Raw genomic sequence first — 24,708 nt, forward strand, 5'->3', positions numbered from 1 at the left:
GTCAAGCTATATGTTTACTTAGTAATAAATCTGGGCGCAGAGTTATCAGGCTCATAGTAGGACAGGTGCACTTCTAGCTTTTTTCTGGGCTTTCACATCTATGACCTCCCTACCTTCTCTTGCTGCAGATGTGGTCATGTTTCAGCGTCATCACAGAGGGCAAGTGATGGTGTATGTAAATGTCAAATGAAAAATGAGAGGTTGCGGGAAACCAAAACAGCAGAGCTCATCTTCTGACCCACAGACCTTCTCGAGGTGAAAGCTGTTACCCATTATCAGGGCCGGACATGCCGTAGTGGGCATCAGGCGTTTCCCTGGGAGGCTGGAAGGGTGGGGACCGGTTTTGCATCTGTGGGGGCCGGTTTTGTAGCGGCTCTACAATATCAACCCATCAGGAACAAAAGCAGCAGTGCAACCCCCACGTCCCCCACAGCCCACAGAACGTGGGGTGTTGTGGAGGGCGCCTGGTCCAACAAAATTGCCATTCCTGCTTTGGGTTCCCAGTCCAGCCCTGCCCGTTATGGGAGCTGATCCATTGTCAGAAATCTAGCAGCCCATCTGAAACTGGTGATCATGCCTCAGGACCGCAGGCATTCCTAAAAGGGTGCTGGAGATGGCACGTTGTGAGCACAAGCGTGCCCATTATGGCTAGGACATATGTCATGAGGCCCAGGAAGTGTTCACGCTAAGGCTAGAAGTGGTCAAGCAGTGTCCTGGGGGCTGTCTCCCAGTGTGCATCAGAGAACATGTAGCATGAAGGACACTGTGACAGAGGAGACCCATAGGTGCCATATGAGTTGAGTTCAGGAATGTTCCTGGAGCTTGGAAGTCAAGCAGCCTTATTGAAACAGTGTGAAGCACCTACGTGGGTCTGGCACACAATGAACTGAACTGGCCCTATGTTCGTAACGTCGCCCTGAGATCGAGTCCTGAGAGAGTGTTAAATGACTAGTGATATACAGCAGCCCTTACTTTTCTCTCTTTCCTGCTTATTGGGGATATTTCCGCTCCAGGAAACATGCCCATCTCACCAGTGTAGGCTAGAAGGGTAGGCCACTCATCCTATTGTGCCATTCATTTCTGCGCTTTGAAACATTTAGTGATACAGCTGACTGTGCCCCCAGTTCTGCTGTTCGGACGTAAGTGGCTCCAGTTCAGTGGTGGTCGCTATGCTTACATGTATCAGAGGTGTGTCTAAAGTAGGTACAGGAGGGCAAAATCAACACCAGACTTGCAGGATCTCTATGTCAGATAACTGTATATGCAACACATTTTAAAACATTATTTACATCTTGAGCGGTTATCGTGAAAAAGTGGCTTTCTGGAATTGTAAGTCATATAGTGTCAAAACTTCACAATCTATACAGAACAATTGGCTATGCCTCAACAATGGGGTCAGTCAATCCAGGCCTACTATTTTTCTCGTGGTTTGGTTCTCTGCGACCACCTCCTCACCAAGTGCTAAAAGCTAGCAACTTTGGCATGCTCTTGGACAGTGAGCAAACCTTCAGAATAGCTTCCGACTTTCAATAAAGGCTGTCCTAGAATCTGCATTTGATTACTTAAATCTCCTCAGAGTGATCCTTCCTCTCTTTCAAATCTCTCACAACGTTGCCTTATTCTATGCTGTGTTTATCTCCTGTCTTGATTACTGCAGTCCTCTCTAATCTCCAAGCACCAAAGAGTCTAGAACCATGCTGTTTATCTCCTGTTTGACCTTGAAAAACACAGCCACATCACCTGCCCCGAAAAGTCTTCACTTTAGCCCAGTAAAGGAAAGTGTGAATTTCAAATCCACCTGTCTGATCCATCAGCCTTACTTGGCAGAGTGCCACACTCCTTGACAAAGTTGTTCATCCCCTTTTGTCCTACCAGAATCATAACTTAATGCCCAGCAGGTTGACTCATTAGAAGACATACGGAGGAAGGGCCTTCCGGGTGCAAGGCTCATCTGTGAGGAACCCTCCACAATTGACTCTTGGATTTGAATGTGACTTTCTCAGATTTACAAGATCACTAAAAATCCATCTCTTCAAGCTTACCGTGCTTTCAGTGCTATCCTCTAAATCTTCTGCTGAACCCTGGGCTTTTAGTTTGGATACTAAATTTGGCCTTCGCTCCTACCTCCCCACCACGTTTAACTGTGTTGAATCTTCTGTACGCTCTACCTTCTCTTGGTGGATTCTAACAGTTGATAACATACAATTGTCAACTTATTGTCTGTGATCCAGAATTTGATTCCTTTGCCCTCATATTCCTGATGCCTAGTATTCTGAAGTTGCTTCTAGATGGTTTGCCACGCTGTATGAAACCTCAAATAAATAAATGGCTGATTTATAACTCCCCCTTTTGTATTGACGGCGAACAATAGCTGAAAATATTAGCTCAGGCTATTTTGAATGAGTCCCATGTTTATTTAACATCAATACAAATGTGTTTCAATGATGCTGTTTGTACCACAACTGCATGTTGTGTTTTTGGACAATGTATTTCCCTCAATTTTAAAGCAATAACTGGGAACTTTAATGTCACCCCCCATTGTGAACGAGTAACTGATCTTCTTTACCCCAATTTAAATTGAATAGCTGGTGAAATGTATTATCCTCCATTGTAAAAGAACTAAATGATGGAATATGTAACATTGAAAGATAGCCCTTCTGCACATGATGTGCATCCTCCTGGACACGGTATGCCATTTCACATTACCAGAAAATGAAAATGGAGTTAGCACTTTTGTCCTGTTCCTCAAACTGTCTGGGACATTGATGATGTATCTGTGTCAGAGAGTAAAGGACCTGGCGGCAGGGGGAGTTTGACTTCTGTGGAGACCTCTCTTACAAAGTATCCTATTCCTTGCCATCACAGCCCTCTTTTCATACAGCGGCATCAGCTGTGTTAGGAAGATCATCTATGAACATAAACATTTTATTATCAGACCTCTATAGTTTCAATGCAGCATCATAATACACAGTCAAATATAAGATCAAGTAGGCAGGCCTAGTTCTGTGCTACAACTTACACAAACAGTTTTACTGTGTAGCTATTTACAGTGTTTTTTTTAAATGTTAATAAAGTCCTTATTTTCGTTTTGCACCTATCACAGCTCTTGATAAATCCCTTCAAATGATGGTGGATAACTGGCAACTATAAATGCTTACAAAAATGAAATTATTAATTGTCTTTTGCAACATCGTCTGGCACAATTGATTTGGATAAAATTATTCTCTTGGCTATTTTCAGATTTATCCGATACTTTAGTCCTGTGGAATTGCATATTTATGCTGCTGCAGAGTGAAGAGCCTGCAGTCCGGGATACAGCCGCAGACATCATCAGGGTCCATCATTGCCAAGAGCAGAGTCGAACGAAAGCAGGTACGTTTTTTGTTTACATGTTACTTTGTCTTAGGATTGTCCTCCTTAAGGCATCCATTGCATAAGATGCTTTTGTCTTTGTGCCTTCCTATGACTTCTTTTACATTGATTGAGGTGCACCACTTCTGGGAGGAATTCCTCTTCGGAGAGCGGGTGGTGGAACATTATCGGTCAAGGGCAGACACTACTCGATGCTGATAAGTCCTAGTCCACACTTGGTGGAGCCATGTTATATCATTCAGGAATGCTCTAGTAGGTATGCCAGTACTTTGTAGGGATGAAGGATAACTTGTTGGGAGAATCCTGGTCAGGCTGTCCTATATAGGGAAGTGTGAAATCCCATGGAAGGGCTCTTCCCAGGTAAGACGTTTCAGACAGCTGGCCTCCTTTTGTCTAGTAATGTCTTTGCCTGAACAGCAGAGTCTGCTCCCCTTTTAAGCATGTGTTTACACAAGCAACACACTGTTCACTTCATGCCTAATACAGCCAAAGCTGAATTCCACCACCAAAGCTGTGACACTAGTGAACCCAAGTTAACTCAGATGGATAACTACTCATCAACTTGTCACTTCTGTCCTTTTAGACCTCACCAAACTACCGTATATTGATTTCTACTCCTAAGGGACAGGACAGTAGACCTTTTTCTGTACTACATGACCAACGCCATATGCTTAACGCTAACTTTCAGAATGGGCACTGTCCTCCCATTACCGACTTTCTGTAGGTTACCACTCACTACACTGTTAGGGGTTAACCAACACTGTCAGCAGCTATTTGCTGTGAGAGCTGGAGCCCTCCTAAGTTTAACTTATTAACACCTACACATCTATTAACACGGTGTTTGCAGCAAATGTACCTGTGACCACTTGCTTTTCGTAGTCCTGCCGTTCATTGCTGAGCTTGGAATGGTAGTTTGTTTTACTTCAAAGGGAGAGGTTTGGCTTTGCACGGACTTATGATACCTCGTCCTGAAACACAGAATGCACCATGGCACAGACTTCACCTCAGATTGTTTTTTCCAGACATTGGTTCAAGACGTGTCTTTGAATCATCTGTCCTGCTGCCGGCAATCAGAGTTTGACGTAGGAGGACCAGGGCATTGTTGGAAACATAACTGGACATTCTGCTGAAGCCATTCAAGATTGGAGCACAATGTATATTTCAGCTCATAACTCTAACCCCTTTAAAGAATCTCCAGCTCCCTCCATAAAACCTGCACCCAAGGCTGTAAAAACTAAGGGCAACACATGCCCTCGGGGGGAGATTTCACCTCCATCATCAGAGGATCCTTCTCCAGGTTCCTACTTCAAACCAGGCATTGGTTACATACCAAGGAACACTCCGAGAGCTCCATGACTTGATCCAGGAACCAGAGCATCATGCCTTAATTTAGGAACATTTCCTTGAAAAAGCCTCCAAAAGTGGAACCGCCCTCCACCGTTAAGACCATTCTGTGCTGAAAAGTATTTTTGACACTTGACAAGCCCCACCCCGCTTCCATCAGAATCAAGGCTTGCAGGCTGGAGTCCTAGAGGCTACCAAGACACAGTTGGTGCCAAAAGACACTTCAAACCCAAAAACTGCATCAACTAATATCACTCCGCCTCCTCCCCTGGCAGAGAGACAGAGCTGCTTAATAGTAGTAACATTCTATTATATCAGTCCCGACAGCAGACATATTTTTGCATTGCTCTCTTCCTCTATTCATGGTCCACCTAACAAAATAATGCTCACATTTGAGGAGGGTATTTCAGAGAAATTGAGGGCTTACCCTTTTCCCTAAGAAAATCAAATCAAATGTAGTCTTAACATCGATTCCAGCACACCTGTCCCCAGTACTATTCAAACCAAGACCAAGCTCCATCGCCTGAATGGCAACCCTATCAGGAACTAAAGGCTTCTGATGACCAAGAGGGTGCATGGCCTGCATATAGGATGGATCCTCAAGACAACTCGTCCTTAGAACTATACCATACAGAAGCCGGACACCTCTGCATATCCCTCTGTAGTAGGCAGAGTTGCAACACGTGGAAGAGGAGCACAATTTCTTAATAAAAGCCCTTTTCAACAAACTATTACTTTTCTTTTTGTGTTTGTGTTTTTGTGTTTAAGATGCTCCAAAGACAATTATTAAGGATCAGCAAAGGCTAGAGTGATCACCTCTTGATGGGAAAAGAAATGCAAGCCGACACCCAAAGCGACCTTACATTTAATCAGAGTCATGTTCCACCAGGCTCCTTAGATGAGCATACAACACATAAGAGGGCTCTCGTGCAGGGCACAGGAGATACGCTTCCTACTGGCAAGGAGAGTAAGAAAATAAATGCCACAGGTACAAGAGTGACTTTAGAAGCTGCCAAACAATGGCACATCACCAGCTCTATGGCACTGCTCACCAGATACAGCAGGGAACTGGAGTTGTTAAAAATGAAGAGCTATTAAAACATCTTCCTGACACCTTCTGCAAAAGAGCAGCGAAAATTGTTGAGTAGAGGAAAGTTATTTCAAAAACAAACATTGAACGTACTTGAGATGCAGTGTATACAGCCTTCCTGTGAATCAATACCAGCATTTTACAATGTGACCTTCAAACAGATGCTGATCATCAAAAGGTAAACTGTCCATTTGATGATGGGCATCTTTTAGAACCACAGAAAGCTTGAAAACATCAAAAAAAGACACTTGAACAGCGTAAACCATTGGTGTACTAAAACAGCAGCCCAAGACAGGGTTTCATTGGCCACCACAACATACTGTGTGCAGTGCAGTGTATCCTGTCTCCAAAACACAATTCCAGCCACAGCAGCAGTATTTTCAGGACAACCAGCAGTCCAAACCAAGTACCAAAGAGATGGTTTATGTGGAGGTTAAGCCAGAAGTGCACAAGGCAGAGGCTTCACTTCCTCCAAATAATGACCAAACAATCATTCCCCTTACCATCTGACTCCTATCAGGGGGAACACTGAGGTTCAATCTGAAGAACAAAAAAAGTGGCAAGTGGAATGCTTGATGCAATCTCAGCCACTGGTAATTACTCCTCCTGGATCCCAGTCCATTGAGTTTTTTGCCCATCATACCAGCTCATTGAGTCCTACCCTTGTTAATATCTATGTAGCCCCGCTTGCCAGCGTGGTAAGATCCTTTAGCCTAGAAGTGTTATCCTACGTTGATGACACTCAGATCATGATTACCATCACTGAGTGTCGCAGCGTCAGCAGCAAATTAAAAAAACTGCATGCTGGCGGTGGCTTCATGGATGGTCGGGAACTGTCTAAGAGTCAATGGAGATAAAACTGAGGTTTCAATTTTCGGAGACAAAAAGGACATCTGGTCTGAGGCCTGGTGGCCTGACACGCTTCAATCCTGCCCTTGCCCTGGCTCCAGTCCCAAAAATCTAGGCATCATAGTGGATTCCTCCCTTTCCCTTGGCGCCCAAATAAATAGAACAGTCCCTACCTGTTTCGGGATGATACGGATCCTCAAGAAGATCTTCCGATTTCTCTCCCTCCTCTTGCGGAAACAGGCAGTGGTGGCCCTTGTGTTGTCTAGTTGAGACTACTGCAATTCCCTTATGTAGGAATAAATAAGGGGCTCCACACCGACTTCAACTTGTGCAGAATGCCGCCTCTAGGCTGGTGATGGGCTTTCCTAAATTCTATTCTGTTTCGGCTACCATCAGAAGTCTGCACTGGCTCCCTTTGGGGAGGAGAATTGTGTTTAAGGCCCTTAAGGCATTAAAAAATGTTTTCGGAGATGTCTCCCTGGCAAGGAGCTAAGATCTGCCAGTAAGAACCGGGTAACAGTTCCCAGGATTAGGAAATCCAGATTGGGGGGGGGGGACTTTTTGCTGGCTGGAGCTAACCTGTGGAACCCCCTTCCTCCCTCAATTTCTACTCTGGAAATCCATTCCTCGTTCCGTAAGGCCTTGAAGACCTGGCTCTTTACCTAGCCGAATCTGTAAGCCCTGTTACCTATGGACATCTCTGATCTTGATCCCTCTCCGCAGCGCCTTGATGCCCCTGGGCTAAGTTCACGCTTTATAAAGCTTATATTTATTCATTCATTCGAACAGCCATATGCACATCGGTCTTCAGCCTGCTCCAATAGGAACAGCCCAACTCAAACTGCCAGACTAGGTCAAATATGAATAAGACTACAAGGAACCCAAGACTATTGTTGTTTTATTTGGACTTAGGGAGGGTGTAGCCTGGACCCTATAGCACAGTGACCACAAAAGAAGGATGACTGGAATGCTTGTATTACTCTTAGTCACTAGTAATTACTCTGGCCTAAATCCCAGTCCATTTGCCTCAGTGGCAGGGTATAATCCCAGATCAGTGGGTGCTTTCCATCCTGACCCAATGATATTTCGTCAATTATAACCTACCCAGCATAACACCAAGGCCATATGCATGACTCCATAACATTGCGGAGTTCTATTGGAAGTAGTACAGGCATTACTTCAGAAAGAGGTCATCAACATAGACCCTAATACAGCAGAAAGAGTTAGGAATGTACTTGCTCTACTTTTTAATCCCAAAAAAAGATGGAACTCTACAGCCCATCCTCAATTTCTTAGCAGTGAATTGTTTTATTTCTTCCAATCCTTTGAAAATTACAGCACACCCAGTCGTCAATCCGCTCAAGGATGCATATTCCCACAGTTCATAGCATGTACTGCTGTACACATGCTCTGCATACTCTTGCCATCTAGTGTTTGCAAGTTTATCTTTGAAGACATCGTTTGAGTCACAAGGTATATGCTGACTCCTCCCTTAGTTGACAATGTGCAGGCGCACAGATTCAATGTTAGATTGTCTTTTTTCCACCATCAGGTTTGGATGTGTTCTACCAGGGCTCAGAATTTGACATGTTCAACCCACTCTTGTTTGGGCCCAGCTGGTCACCTTGACTGAGATACTTCAATCCAACGACTCACTCGACCCCTCACAGTTCGGTTTCAGAGCTAACCACAGCACCGAGACCGCCCTCATCGCAGCCACATACGACATCAGATCCCTGACAGACAAGGGAGAGACCGTGGCACTCATACTCCTGGACCTCTCCGCAGCCTTCGACATGGTATGCCACCGTACTCTAACACGGCGCCTCAACAACGCCGGCATCCGAGGCAAGGCCCTGGAATGGATCACCTCCTTCCTCTCCGGAAGAACACAGAGAGTCCGACTCCCCCCTTCAGATCTACAGCTACTGAAGTCATCTGCGGCGTCCCACAAGGATCCTCCCTCAGCCCCACCCTCTTCAACATTTACATGACCCCCCTGACGAACATCGCACGCAAACACGGACTCAACATCATATCCTACGCCGACGACACTCAGCTCATCCTCTCCCTCACCAACAACCCCACCTCAGCAAGAACCAGACTACACGAAGGCATGAAGGAAGTTGCGGACTGGATGACAGACAGCCGGCTTAAACTCAACACCGATAAGACGGAGGTCCTAATCCTCGGCCCTACTCCCACCGCCTGGGACGAATCCTGGTGGCCCCCCGCCCTGGGCAGCACTCCCCAACCCACCGACCACGCCCGCAACCTCGGCTTCATCCTGGACTCGTCCCTCTCCATGAACAGACAGGTCAACGCGGTGACATCGGCATGCTTCAACACCCTCCGCATGCTCCGCAAAATCTTCCGCAGGATCCCCACCGACACCAGGAAGACCGTCACCCACGCCCTCATCACCAGCCGCATGGACTATGGGAACACTCTGTACGCCGGCATCACTACCAAGCTACAGAAGAAACTTCAACGAATCCAGAACGCAGCCGCACGACTCATCCTGAACATCCCCCGCCACCACCACATCTCCGGACACCTGAAGAAACTTCACTGGCTCCCAGTCAGCAAGAGGATCACCTTCAGGCTCCTCACCCACGCACACAAAGCCCTTCACAACCTCGGACCAAAACTCATCAACCACCGCCTCTCCTTCTACTGTCCTCCTCGCACCCTGCGCTCGACAGGACAAGCCCAGGCAGCCGTGCCCCGCATCCCCAGGGCCACCGCCGGGGACAGGTCCTTCTCCTACCTGGCAGCGAAGACATGGAACTCTCTTCCCAGCCACCTGCGCGCCACACAGGACCACCTCTCCTTCAGAAGGCAGCTATAGACCTGGCTTTTTGAGCATTAACCCCCCCAACCCCCCCCCAGCGCCTTGAGACCCCCACGGGTGAGTAGCGCGCTTTACAAATGCAAATGATTGATTGATTGATTGATTGACTTCAGGAAAAAGCCTTCATCACCTGTGTCGCTTGGTGACATTACCTGGAGACAGATTACAATCAACCCCTAACCATCAGAGCCTCTGGAATCTTTGGTGCCACATGCCCCTCTTTGATGACAACTTACTGACCTGGTAACTTTGTGTGCGAGGCCTGCCTGACCTTCTGCTCAAAGACAACTCTTCAGTTTCAGTGGGAGAGAAGGTGGGCACATCAGAGGTTGTAGCGGCAAGCCTCCAACATCTTTGGGGCACATCCCTCACCTGACTTTAAAAAGAGTGAAGGCAGTGGTCCTTCAGGTATCCCGCCCCACCAGCTATCGCCTAGACCAGAGGAAACATTGTTCTCAGACTCCGACTCAGAAGAAGAAAACTAAGAGCCTCTTCTTGCCTCCACACCCTCTGGTCCCCGTAGAAAGTCGAGGACTGTGAGTAAAACACTCACCAGACCTCAAGTTGAGACAGACTATCGCCCTCAAGGGACATCGAACATCAAGCCCATCAACTGGTACACAACTGTCTGGACCTCCACCACCTCGGGCTTTGGTTGGCACCAGCAAAGGCCTCGAAGCCTGCAATGCTCCCATCAACAGGTGCTGACCCCTCCCTTTCGAAGCCGGCACCAAGGGCAGACTCAACTTCGATGCCCCCATCAGCGTCGAAAACCCATTCAAGTCCGTAGACTCAGTCGATGTTGAGGACACCAACAGCATCAAAGCCCACTTTAATGGCAGATTCAGACGAATCGGACCTTTCCATCCATCAGTGGCTTCAGGAGGAGTGCTATGCTAGGCAGAAACAACAGTTCATCCATCCTCAATGGGGAATATGTCCACTAAATTGCCTCCTAAGCCCACGTGCTTCCTCCTCTTCCTCATCTCCACCACTACCACTACCTCCACATTTGTCACAGGTCCAACCAAAGACCTATGGGACAGCTATGATGTTGATTCCCAGGAGATCCTGATCTGGATTACTATATGGTAAGAGCATCATTCCCAGACAACACCACAGCGTATCATGAGTTGATACATAGGGCGGCTACCTTTCACAAGGTAGATTTGCATCTTTCCACAAGGTAATCCATTTCTTGGTGGAAACATTGTCCTGGTCAGGGAGAACAGTATTGTTCTTCCCTAAGGGGTATGTTGAAGTCAGCCACAGACACTTTAAAAAAACCTGTTAAGGTGAGGGTGGTAACACCCCGGGTAGAGAAAAAATATAAACCATCTTCTGACAACCCGACTTACATCAGGGGTCAAGTAATGCCCCCCTCACCCTCCTGATTCCCTTGCGGCACATACTGCACGAGCTAATGTTCATCCCACATTGATGCTTCCCACCCAACAAGAAGAACAAAAACCTGGATGCTGCTGGGAAGAGGCTAGCAGTGAGTGCCACCATCAACTGGAAAATAGCTACTTTCGTCAGCCTCCTCTTCTGATATTATAAAGCACAATGGGACACAATGCAAGAGTTAGTTAAGCATCTCATGGAAGAGTTCAGGAAGAGGGAAGCAGGAGTTAATGTCTGAAGGAAGGGGCTTCTCCAGTGTCACTATCTGCTGTGCCCTAGATGCTGCTGACACGCCTCTTGAGGGATCAACACCAGCGTCTTCATTAGACGACGTGCATTGCTATGGATTTCAGGTTTTAAAACTGCACTCCATCAACATCTGCTCCAGCTACCCATCAGTGGCAAACCTCTCTTCAGTTGGCAGGTTGACCAGATGCTATAAAATATAAAGAAGACATTGACACTCCAAAGCCATTAGTGCCCTTCAGATCTCGTCCGCCTGAGGCTCATTTGGAGACACCAGTATAGGGTTGGCCCAAGATCACCTCCACAGACCCTACCCACTCTTACCAGGGACAGCAGCAGCCCTACCACCAAAAGGAGCAGAGAGAGTACACCAGGGGTGCCTACAGGGGGGACACAAACAGAGGCAGGAGTAAGGGTGGTACTGGCAAAGGGGCCTCCAACTCCAAACAATGCCTCCCCTTTGCCTCAGAGTACCTGAGATAGCAAACTACAAGATTTCCTTCCTCGTTGGCAGGAAATCACATTAGACATGTGGGTCTTAGCAGTGGTTCGCCATGGCTACTGCTTAGAGCTGCTCAAACCCCCTTGCATCATCCCACACTACAGCCATAACCACAGCAGAGAATGTCTCAACATTCTGGAGGAAGAGTTCCAAGTGCTCCTTCAAAAAGGAGCCATAGAACTAGTGCCCCTCTAATCAGCGGGGCAAAGGGGTTATTCCCTCTACTTCCGTATCCCCAAGAAGTACGGCTCCGTCAGGCCCATCTTGAACTTCAGGGCCCTAAATTGGCACATCCTCTCTGATTGCTTCTATATAGTTGTACTGCAGGATACCATTCCTCTGCTTCAACAAGGCAACTATATGGTGGTGTTGGACCTCAAGGACGCCTACTTTTACATTCTCATTCTTCCCGCCCACCACTGCTATCTACACTTTGTGGTAAGAGGCTGTGGTTCAGAGTACTTCCATTCGGCATCCCCATTGCCTCAAGGGTGTTTACCAAGTGCCTGGCAGTAGACCCTGCCACTTAAGGAATAGATGCATGCACATTTTTCCTTACCTAGACGATTGGCTGATCATAAGTGCAGACCAGTGCCTAACACATACCCAGGCTACCATTTCATTTTGCAACAGCTTCTGTTTTACCATAATTGCTATCAAGTCCCACCTACAACCTCTACAGATAAATCTCTTTCTCGGAGCAGTACTGAACCTACCCAAATAATGGTCTTGTTTTATCACTATAGCACCTCAGGGCTGGCTTTATATGTTTCCACTACAACAGTGCCATTCATCCCAATAGTCTCAAGCGGATGGTCGAACGGAGAATCTAGTGCTGGTAAAGGTCAGCACATACCGCTCTCACATATCGCTCTCTGCAGTGGTGGAACAGTACAAATCTGTTGCAGAGCATGCCTTTTCTGGACCTGATCCTGCAAGTCACATTTACTACGGCCGCTTCTCAAGCTGACTGCGGGGTGCATCTCAGTCATGCCACAGTCCAGGGATTGTGGGCTTCTTATAATTAGCAGCCCACATCAACTATCTCGAGGTTCTAGCCATGAGCAACTATCTCGAGGTTCTAGCCATGAGCCTCATCCTCAAAGCCTTCCTGCCACTTATTCAGGGCAAAGTAGTCTGTATCCAAAAAGGGAACATAACTGCTATATATTATTTACAGAAACAGGGCAGCACTCACTCTCTGCCACCCTCCCTCCTTGCACAGAGAATCAGACATTGGGTGCTCTGCCACCACATCCATAGCTACGAGCTTGTCGACCTGATCAGTAGGATGCATGTACAAGTGAGTGAGTGGGAACTCCACACACTAGACCTCCTCCAGTACCTTTGGTGCGGTTTCACATCTCAAATTTGCCTCCCCAAACACACTAGGGGCTAGATGTAGGTAATGAAAATTTACCGATTCTAAAATACCGAATTTTACCGATTCGGTATTTTAGAATCGGTAAGTGCTATGTAGATAAAAATTCGGTAAGTATTACCGAATCGGTACAATTCGGTATTTACTGAATCGGTATTTACCGATTCGGTAATTCCCATTCATTCCTATGGGCCTCCAGGCCCATAGGAATTAATGTGAATTACCGAATCGGTAAATACCAATTCGGTAAAATAGGGAAACATTCAAGGGTGGCAGGGTGTCACATTGACACCCTGTTGCATCCCTGAATAGTGCTTGTGTGCACATGTGGCACACATACATGCCCTAAGGGCATGTATGTCTGCCACATGGCACTGTTGAAAATGCACAGATTTGCATTTTCAAAGGTATTCGGTATTTACCACCAACTAATAGTTGGTGGTAAATAACGAATCCTTACAGCACATAAGCACTCTTAAAAGTGCTTCCTACATGCCATTTACCGATTCGGTAAATACCGAATCGGTAAATAATGATTCTGTAAATACCGATTCGGTATTTACCGAATCATCCCCAACATCAGAAATGGCTCAATACTGGTCCGTAAGCCTAAAATTTACCGAATTTCGGGTTTACCGACCAGTAATGGGCCACCTACATCGGGCCCATAATGTCCAAACTTTAACTCCTGGTACCCACACCCACAGTCCATAGGCAATGCACTAGGAATTAACTGGTCAGGGATAGAATCAACCGCAATGGATCGCACACCGCTAGCCCCTCCTCCGGATCGCCCCTAAGGATTCTGGTACGTGTAGTTCATAAGTGGTTTACCTCAGTAGGTGCAAGTAAGTACTTGTTGTTGTGAAGATCTCTAGACCCGAGACATGGCCCCGGTTTCGGTATATCTTCCCTCATCAGTAGAGAACGTATTTGGGGTGGAAAAGAAGGCCGCCAAGCAACCGTCACAGGCCTTGATGCCTAACCGGCACGCAGGTGCGTCATCCAGAAGCTCGTCAGCTTAAAGGCTCAAGGGAGCCCATTTGTAGAATCAACCGCAATGGATCGCACACGGCTAGCCCCTCCTCCGGATCGCCCCTAAGGATTCTGGTACGTGTAGTTCATAAGTGGTTCACCTCAGTAGGTGCAAGTAAGTACTTGTTGTTGTGAAGATCTCTAGACCCGAGGCATGGCCCGGGTTTCGGTATATCTTCCCTCATCAGTAGAGAACGTATTTGGGGTGGAAAAGAAGGCCGCCAAGCAACCTTGATGCCTAACCGGCAAGCAAGTGCGTCATCCAGAAGCTCGTCAGCTTAAAGGCTCAAGGGAGCCCATTTGTAGAATCAACCGCAATGGATCGCACACCGCTAGCCCCTCCTCCGGATCGCCCCTAAGGATTCTGGTACGTGTAGTTCATAAGTGGTTCACCTCAGTAGGTGCAAGTAAGTACTTGTTGTTGTGAAGATCTCTAGACCCGAGACATGGCCCGGGTTTCGGGATATCTTCCCTCATCAGTAGAGAACGTATTTGGGGTGGAAAAGAAGGCCGCCAAGCAACCGTCACAGGCCTTGATGCCTAACCGGCACGCAGGTGCGTCATCCAGAAGCTCGTCAGCTTAAAGGTTCAAGGGAGCCCATTTGTAGAATCAACCGCAATGGATCGCACACTGCTAGCCCCTCCTCTGGATCGCCCCTAAGGATTCTGGTACGTGTAGTTCATAAGTGGTTCACCTCAGTAGGTGCATGTAAGTACTTGTTGTTGTGAAGACCTCTAGACCCGAGACATGGCCCGGGTTGTGGGATATCATCCCTCTTCAGTAGAGAACGTATTTGGGGTGGAAAAGAAGGCCGCCAAGCAACCGTCACAGGCCTTGATGCCTAACCGGCACGCAGGTGCGTCATCCAGCAGCTCGTCAGCTTAAAGGCTTAAGGGTGCCCATTTGTAGAATCAACCGCAATGGATCGCACACCGCTAACCCCTCCTCTGGATCGCACCTAAGGATTCTGGTACGTGTAGTTCATAAGTGGTTCACCTCAGCAGGTGCAAGTAAGTACTTTTTGTTGTGAAGATCTCTAGACCGGAGACATGGCCCGGGTTTCGGGATATCTTCCCTCATCAGTAGAGAATGTATTTGGGGTGGAAAAGAAGGCTGCCAAGCAACCGTCACAGGCCTTGATGCCTAACCAGCACGCAGGTGCGTCATCCAGAAGCTCGTCAGCTTAAAGGCTCAAGGGAGTCCATTTGTAGAATCAACCGCAATGGATCGCACACCGCTAGCCCCTCCTCCGGATCGCCCCTAAGGATTCTGGTACGTGTAGTTCATAAGTGGTTCACCGCAGTAGGTGCAAGTAAGTACTTGTTGTTGTGAAGAGCTCTAGACCCGAGACATGGCCCGGGTTTCGGGATATCTTCCCTCATCAGTAGAGAACGTATTTGGGTTGGAAAAGAAGGCCGCCAAGCAATCGTCACAGGCCTTAATGCCTAACCGGCACGCAGGTGCGTCTTCCAGAAGCTCGTCAGCTTAAAGGCTCCAGGGAGCCCATTTGTAGAATCAACCGCAATGGATCTCACACCGCTAGCCCCTCCTCCGTATCGCCCCTAAGGATTCTGGCACGTGTAGTTCATAAGTGGTTCACCTCAGTAGGTGCAAGTAAGTACTTGTTGTTGTGAAGATCTCTAGACCTGAGACATGGCCCGAGTTTCCGGATATCTTCCCTCATCAGTAGAGAATGTATTTGGGGTGGAAAAGAAGGCCGCCAAGCAACCGTCACAGGCCTTGATGCCTAACCGGCACACAGGTGCGTCATCCAGAAGCTCGTCAGCTTAAAGGCTCAAGGGAGCCCATTTGTAGAATCAACCGCAATGGATCGTACACCGCTTGCCCCTCCTCCAGATCGCCCCTAAGGATTCTGGTATGTGTAGTTCATAAGTGGTTCACCTCAGAAGGTGCAAGTAAGTACTTGTAGTTGTGAAGAACTCTAGAATCCTTAGCGGCGATCCGGAGGAGGGGCTAGCGGTGTGCTATCCATTGCGGTTGATTCTACAAATGGGCTCCCTTGAGCCTTTAAGCTGACGAGCTTCTGGATGACGCACCTGCGTGCCGGTTAGGCATCAAGGCCTGTGACGGTTGCTTGGCGGCATTCTTTTCCACCCACATATGTTCTCTACTGATGAGGGAAGATATCCCGAAACCCGGGCCATGTCCGGGTCTAGAGATCTTCACAACAACAAGTACTTACTTGCACCTACTGAGGTGAACCACTTATGAACTACACGTACCAGAATCTTTAGGGGCTATCCGGAGGAGGGGCTGGCGGTGTGCGATCCATCGCGGTTGATTCTACAAATGGGCTCCCTTGAGCCTTTAAGCTGACGAGCTTCTGGATGACGTGCCGGTTAGGTATCAAGGCCTGTGACCGTTGCTTGGCGGCCTTCTTTTCCACCCCAAATACGTTCTCTACTGATGAGGGAAGATATCCCGAAACCCGGGCCATGTCTCGGGTCTAGAGATCTTCACAACAACAAGTACTTACTTGCACCTGCTGAGGTGAACCACTTATGAACTACACGTACCAGAATCCTTAGGGTCGATCCGGAGGAGGGGCCAGTGGTGTGCGATCCATTGCGGTTGATTCTATAACTGGTCAGGGATGTTTGCTTATGCTTTTCTGCCTTTACCCTCTTCTTGCCTTCGTAGTTCGGAAGATGTGGCAAACATCTCCAACTCTCATCCATGTAGCCCCCACCTGGACCAGACAGCCTTGGTACTCAGCACTCATTGAGATGTAAATCAGTCCCCATGAGAAGCTACCCAACAGACCGGATCTTCTCACCAAGAGCCGAGGTCAGAACAGGCATACCGACCACAAACCGCTCAAACTAGCCGTTTGGCACCTGAGATCCTAGAGCTTGGGGTCTTCTGCTGGAATGCATGGACATCTTATGAGATCTGCATCATAAGCCTGCTATGCAGCAAAATGGAAGAGATTTGTCCATTACTGCATCCTCAACACCTGGGCCACTTAAGCCTGCAGTCCAGGATATCATAAGCAGGCTATCCTGTTTACGGTTTAAGCCTATGATAACTGATAAACCCCAATGAAATGGAAACGGCACTGATCAGTGTAAACATAAACATACTGATAAACACCTGTACTACCTCCAATTGAAATGCCAGTCAAAGAAAGAAAAGTGAGAGAAAATAAGTCATTTTTATTTCTTCCCGAAGGAGCCTACACAATAGCAAGAAAGACTGGTCTAAGATTGTTCTGCTTGAGTTTCGTTGTTTAGGGGTATCATTCAAATATTATTTCTTCTTCCTTTTGTTTCTTCCAGTTTTGTGTGCTTGGATGAAATGGACAGGGTTTAGAAGCATGTTTTTTAGGTTTGTTCTAATGATTCTATACACTGTTGTGAATCTGGGAATATTAAAATCATATTTGATATTTTTTCAGTGTTTAATTCTTTCACTGATTATTGGTGAAATGGCAGGCTCACACGGATATTGGGCAGTATGCTATATTGCATTTATCCACAGGCACAGAAGGGATAAACCCCTTTGATATATCAGACCCCTTTTCTAAAAAGTAAACATTGATAGCAGGTGAGGTGCCAAACACTCCAGGATGTAAACATTTAATGCCAGGTACCTGTGAAAAGAGTGCTGTCTCCATTCATACCAACCACATTCATAGCTGCAAGGTGCCCCTTTTGTGTGTGATGCCTTCGGTTAATCCTGACTTTTTACCCAACTGCATTTTCCTGCTGTTTTTTTAGCCCATAGTTACAATGTTAACTCCAAAATCTCAAGTCCCAGAACGCAATGCTCTTTTAAAATGTCAGGACTGACTTAAAGTGAGATGTTTGCCATGGGGACACTTGGCAGCTATGAATGTCCACACAACAGCAGCAACACCTGAATGTAGTCAGGCAAAGTGTGCAGAAAAGCAGTGACAAGCATACTTAAACCATCAAGTTTCGGGTGCCTTAGAATGCAGGAGTACAAATTAATCTGGTGTAATTCAAATTGTTCAAGGTTTCACAAGGTTGTATGCTATATTTAGAGTAGAAAACCCCTACAATGCCATAATATTTATCAAGGAGCAGGTGAATGACCCCCAAATGTGTTCAGGAATTTGTTTATTACAACATTTGAATATACCAATCTCACTTTTTTGTTCTACTACTAGTCCTGTAAGCCAGAGTCTTGACAGCGAGGTAATGAGATATAAGAGAGGTTAATGAGATGTGTGTCAGAATGATAGTGAAAGAGGCAGACTTCCTACGCTTAAAACAGTATAACGCAAGTCCATTCAACACGCTGCCAAATAGAAGACTCTACATACCCTGTGTTGCTTCCCCTTTAAATTAAATATGTGCTTTATAACAATCACTGCAAAAAACAACATGTTTTGTAAACAATGGAAAAACAAGTTTATTTTTGGCTGATTTGAGTGTAAGAAGCTGAATAAACTCATGATAAGCACTGATTTCAGACGTTTTAGAAAACACCACTGAAATCCTAGAAAATTAAACACTTAAAGCAATACAGCCTAATCATAAGCTACGTGCTTCATCACCAAAAGTCAGGCTGGCACACACTTCAATAGGGCGACATTTAGCAGCTGCCTACACGCAAAATAGAAAACATTTCTCCCTGTTCCGTGTACCTGTTATTAAAGCATTCATGGACCATCAGAGAGTCATCCCTTACATGCTGCCCCTTGCTCCAGTATGGAATCATAACATAGTCCTCACCTGATGGATGGGTCTCCCTTAGATGCCCTACACGCTTGCCCACTCCGTACCTCTCCTGGAAAATGGCCATCCTTGTGTCCATAACCTCTCTTAGGCGTACTAGTAAGTTACAGACCTCAAGTTCCAAGAACTCGTCATTCCGGTTTATAAAGATAGAGTAGTACTCAGAACTAACCCTACCTTCCTACTTAAGGTGGTTTCCCCTTTTTATCTCAGCCAAACCATGGAGCTCCTAGTCTTTTCCCCTCAACCGAACTCAGTAGCAGAGAGAGTCTTGCACACCTTGAATGTCAAAAGCGTTCTCATGTAGTACATTGATGGGACCTAGCCCTTACGCAAAGCGGACCAGTTGTTTATGGCCTTTGATAAACCTCATAAGGGCCGCCCTATATGCAAAGATTATTGTCAGAAACAGTGGTTTCTGTGGAATAATAGAATCAATATAGATAATAAGGTGAACAATCGCAATAGAAGGGTTAAAATGATGTCAGAGGGCAAAAAAACCACATACACCTATGATTTTAGTTTGATACAATCATATTTTATATTTTACAAACAAAATTCTATATACAATGAAAAAGAAAAAAATAATCTTGTGCTTAGCTCCTGAAGTCCTGGAAATTGGTTATTTGCAGCTTCCAGAAGAGTTGATACAAATCCTAAAAGAAACTAGAAAATGGACTACTCTTGTGTGTTACGCAGCCAAATAGGAGCTCTTTGTTCATTGCAGTAATAGTATGAATGGACAGCAGGCCACAGCACAAAACATTGTTACCACAGTTAAAAGGTTGGAGCTAGCATCCTCTCCCTTTTCAGTACATCTTTCAGTAGTGGCTGCTTATCTTCAGAACAAACAATTCCAGTCTATTTTTAGATCACTCCTAGCAGACCGCGCCGCTCTCTGTTTGAAATTACCATTGTCCGTTTAACAATCACTTCCCATGGGCTTAAAGCCTGCCCATTGCTGACCATTGGCTGACTTTGTCACTCTCAATTGCTTGCTTACTTCTTCAGTGGTTGGCCCTATCCATCATTTGGTTTCCCCTCTCCTGGAGGAAAGCCTCCTTATGTGTATCATTCCACTGCTCACTTTTAGTGAACTGTTTTTCTTTCTTTCTTTCTTTAGCACTCCTTGTTTGCTCCTTCCCCCTCTTTGTACTTTTCTCTCTCATCTGTGTGCTTCCGTCTCCTGCGCTCTGTGTTGCTTTTGCTCTGGCTCATGTGCTTTTCTCCACCTTGTGCTAAATGTTGCTCTTTCTCTCGCCTTTGTGCTCCTCCCCATTACCCATGTTCGACTCTCTTGTGCTGTCCCACCCCCTCTCTGCTGCACACACTCAATTGCTTTCCAACCCCACTCTTGCGGTCCTATTTTCAAAATGTTGTTTTATTAAAAACAAAATACTTTTACACTGCTTCTTTTTCTTATTTATTTACTGATCTTTTTCAGGTCATTTTGGATGCTCACATGCACTGTTCCACACCCAATTGCTCAATGAGGCATGCATGTACATTTGTTATCACATCTGCATACAAAATGCCCTTTTTCATGCTTTACAGACCTACTGGCTTTACTAGTGCTTGTTAAAATACTGTTCATTAACACTTTCATGGAAGGATGTAAATGGTCATTCCCCATAACCACCTAACTATTCCTCCATGGAACCTCAATATTGTCTTTACTTGGCTAATGGTAACCCCTTGTATTTATTTATTTATTTTGAAAGTTTTATATAGCGCGAACATGACCACCGAGGGTATCAGAGCGCTTTACAGATCATGCATCACGAAGGTTATAAGCCAACAAAACAGAATAAACAAGGCAACAAAATCAAAGTCTAATTGACAAACATTATCCTGAGGGAAAAAACAGACACAACAGAATCGACAGCGCCACAAGGTCACAATCTAGAAACTCGAGAACCTGGTGTCTTGGCCAGAGTCAATGGGTATGGACCTAGAACCAAATGAAGGAGCCATGCTAAGGAAGAAGAAGTTTCTTCATCAAGAGACCTTTGACTTCTTTTTTGAAAAAGAGAGTGGAGGGGTTCACCCTGACTTCCGGTGGAAGGGAGTTCTAAGATCCTCTGAGCAATCCCTGATAAGGTTTGGTCTTTTTTTCTTGAATTTTTGTGGTTTTAGCAAAAGGATGCTGGCTCTTCTGGAGGCTTAAGAACCGCAGGAGAGCTCCAGTTTCCGAGCGAGGTACAGCGGGGTCTTGAAGTGGATGTGAGCCATGCATGCAATTTTTAACTGTATCCGACCTTTGTATGGGAGCCAAATCAGGTCCCACAAGTCCGGAGAGATGTAGTGGTATTTGTGCCGGTTAAGAGCCTAGCAGCGGAGTTTAGGGAAGCCCTAAGAGGAGCATCCTCACTCTAGGCAGGCTGCAAAGTATTGCGCTACCATAGTCCAGCTTTGAGATCACTAGTGCTTGTACTGCAACCTTTAGGTTTTGAGCAGGGAGAAAGGCTTTGAGTTTCCTGAGTAGGCTGAGTTGGAAGCTTGCTCCTTTGGTGAGGGAACTGATGTGTTTCTACATGTTCAGACTTTTGTCCAGAATGATACCCAGAGAAGATGCTGAGTCCACAAGGTGCAGTCTACAGTTAAGAGCAGTCAGCTGATTCAGCCATTGCTCCATGGCAGGAGATTGGTTGTGGGGTGAGATCAGTAAGAATTCCGTTTTAAGAGCATTTAACTTCAGGTGATTACTTGCCAACCATCTTTGTATTTCCAGCAGGACTGAGTTGAGGGACTGGGTGTCTTTGTGGGAGGCGATCCTCAGGTATAGTTGGGTATCATCCACGTACATATGATAATTAATGCTGGATGATTTTAGAATTTCTATCAGAGGTTCCATGAGCAGGTTAAAGAGCATGGGGGACAGTGCTGAACCTTGGGGAACCCCCAAGGTGAACGGTGCAGGATGTGACAAGGAGTGGTTCACCTTGAAGCTTTGGGATCTGTTGTGAAGGAACAAAGAGAACCAGTTTAAAACCAGCCCAGACAGCCCCATCCTATGTTCCAGGAGGTCAATTAGGTGATCGTGATTGACAGTATCAAATGCTGATGAGAGGTCAAGAAGGATCAATAGGCATGCTTCATTGTGATCCAGCATTCTAAGCGCATCATCTACGATGTGTGTTAGCGCCGACTCCGTACTGTGACTTGGGCAAAAACCAAATTGGCATTGGTCCAGGATCTGGAAAGGGTCGATGTGATGACCGAGTTGGGCGACCACACATTTCTCTAGGAGTTTTGCTAAGGTGGGGATGTTGGTGATTGGGCAAAAGTTAAGAAGGCCGGTGGGATCAGCATTTGGATTCTTTATGATCGGGGTTGCCGGACCTGATTTAAGGCAACCAGGAATAGCACCTTGCATAAGAGATGCATTGACAATCGTCGTCCAGAGTGTTAGTAAGGAGGATCTTACTTCTGGGAACAGGTTTAGTGGCAAAGGGTCGTTGTAGTGATTGGAAGGTTTCAACGTCAACAGCATTTTGCGTATAGTGGTTCATCCAAGGTTTGGAACAGGCTCCAAGATGCATTGTTTTTGGGGAGGAAGGGCTGTGAAGGGTCAGTGTTAGTCAACTCTGAAGGGCGAAGGGTGTTCAGAGGACCACTCGGGAGGAGATCACGGGCCAAGCTTAATTTCATCTCAATCTTAGTAGATTTATCAATGAGGAAAACAGCAAATTCGCAGTTAGGGAGTGTCACCTGACCCTGAGAGGAGAGGTTAGGAATATTGTTAGCTTGGGACTTGAGTTCGAGCAGTTTTTTTGGACTTTTTTTTGCTTGATCTAGTTGAGTTCTGAAGAAGGTGGCTTTCGAGCATCTCATGCGTTTATTGTATGTCTTTCGCAAGAATCTCAAGTGACAGAGATGTTCAAGGGAGGGATGCGATCGCCATTTCCTTTCTGCAAGTCTTGGATTTCTTTTTGCAGCACTAAGACTATCATTGAACCACGGTTTGGAGCACCCTCAGGGAAAAGAAGTCTAGCAGTGCAAGGCTTACTGAAGAAGGTGCTGTATACAGGCACACTGATCTTAGTAAATTGAATAACCCCAGTCAATAAATTATTGTCCAGCACTGTACTTAGACACACCCAACTCCATACCGTATACAAAAGTTCAGAAGACCATCAGAATGGGCACAGTTAAATCTGAGAATATTCACTGTGATTTGGAACCCGCTGAAACTGCGTAGGTGGTCCATGTAGATACTACGCAGCTTGTGCAAAGTTAGGTTATGTTATCTGGAATTTATAAAGCGCACTGCTACTCCCAAGAGTGGTCGGCGCTGAGAAAAAGACCACCATAACAGCTGACAGAAATTCACCCTGACCACAGAACCGGAAAAGCCTAGAGTTGCAAAAGCCATGTCTTCAGATTCCGCCTAAAGTCCAGGAGGTCCGGGACCTGTCACAAAGCGGGAGGAAGCCTGTTCCAAAGTCGAGATGCTAATACTTGAAAAGATCTTCCCCCACCTGGGAAAGCCTTATCTTCGGAGTTAAGATCATGCGCTGGGTAGAGGACCTTAGAGAACACTGAGGAGTGTAAGGCTGAAATCTTTCCCTTAGATATGGGGTCCCAATCTTACGGAATGCTTTGAAGACCAGGACTAAGGCTTTAAAGTGGATTCTTTTTTGTACTGGAAGCCAATGAATTGCGGACAAGCGATGAGAGGTGTGCGTCCTGGGTTTGGTTAAGAAGATGGCCCTAGCTGCCATGTTCTGAATGATCTGCAGGCAGCCAAGTAGGTACTCTGGAAGTCCCAAATACAAGGAATTGAAGTAATCCAGTCTCAACATCACTAGGGCCTGGACAACTGTTTTACGATGGGAGACTGGTAGTAAGGGAAGAAAGTTTTTCAGCATTTTCAATGTCCCAAAACAGGCTTTTGCCACTGGTTGGACTTGCGCCTTCATAGAAAGTGCAGAATCCAATTTGACCCCCAGATTTTTCACCATAGTGACCTCAGACAAGGGGGGACATGTCTTGCGGCCACCAGAAATGCCAGGCTTCGTGTGGACGAGGGCCAAAGAAAATAATCTCTGATTTATCTGAGTTGCATCTTAGTTGGTTACACCTAAACCACGAGAAAATTTCAGAGAGGCAGTTATTTATCCTGGTCCCATTGAAGTCAAAGCCCTTCTCGCATGTGAACAACAGTTGTGTTTCATCCGCGTATGACACTATTTTCGCGCCATGCTTTTCGGCGAGAAGGGCAAGGGGGGCTATATACAAATGACATAATGAGGGGCTCAGAATAGATCCCTGCGGGACCCCCACGTTCAAGGGCGGGATTTCTGCAGAAAAAGGAGGTGCCCAGACTGTTTAAGTAAGTAGTCCTTAAGGTACTGGTAAAGTGCAGAATACTCAGTCCACCACACCCTTTTGAAATTTTACAATTTTGGGGTAGATATTGTGTCCCATGTGCAGGGTGTCCTAGTACTACACTAGTTGCCCTCTTCCTTGTTCACAGTCTGTGCACAGTACCAGTTTTGAAGTTCTTGCGGCCTGAGCCACTCTTGCCAGCTGAAGTGGGGGCCACACTGCTCCTTTCCACTTGAGTCAGGTGCAAGGAAAGTTGAGCTGAATTCACACCAGATCATCCAACATCGCCATAGGACATTAATGAGGCACTACTGTGATCCATTTGCTTCGATGGAAAAAGGTGAGTTCCCCCTCAGCAGTGCTTCATCAGGCCCAATCTCAAACCCAACACCCACACAAAGCAGAGAGTCCACCCAAAGGTTGCAGTGTGATCCTGCTAGAGATTGTAGGTTCTTCTGATTGAAGATGTGTTCCTTGGACTTTGTGGAGCCTGCCAGAAGCATTAGTTGATTTTTGTTGCGACTGCGGACCACAGTCATAAATCCTTTTTCGGCACCCACTGGTTGAGGCTCTTG

General features: G+C 46.3%; 1 protein-coding gene across 1 annotated transcript in view; it reads left to right on the forward strand.

The window, feature by feature from the left end:
* THADA (THADA armadillo repeat containing) overlaps window positions 1-24,708 on the forward strand; it is a 1,377,633-nt gene that overhangs the window by 1,244,649 nt on the left and 108,276 nt on the right. Inside the window, exon 37 of the mRNA XM_078649688.1 lies at window positions 3,241-3,372. Coding sequence (XP_078505814.1) covers window positions 3,241-3,372 — 132 coding nt within the window. The remainder of the gene's footprint in view (window positions 1-3,240; window positions 3,373-24,708) is intronic.

This window comes from Lissotriton helveticus, chromosome 6 (assembly GCF_964261635.1).
Source record: "Lissotriton helveticus chromosome 6, aLisHel1.1, whole genome shotgun sequence".
NCBI lineage: Eukaryota > Metazoa > Chordata > Amphibia > Caudata > Salamandridae > Lissotriton > Lissotriton helveticus.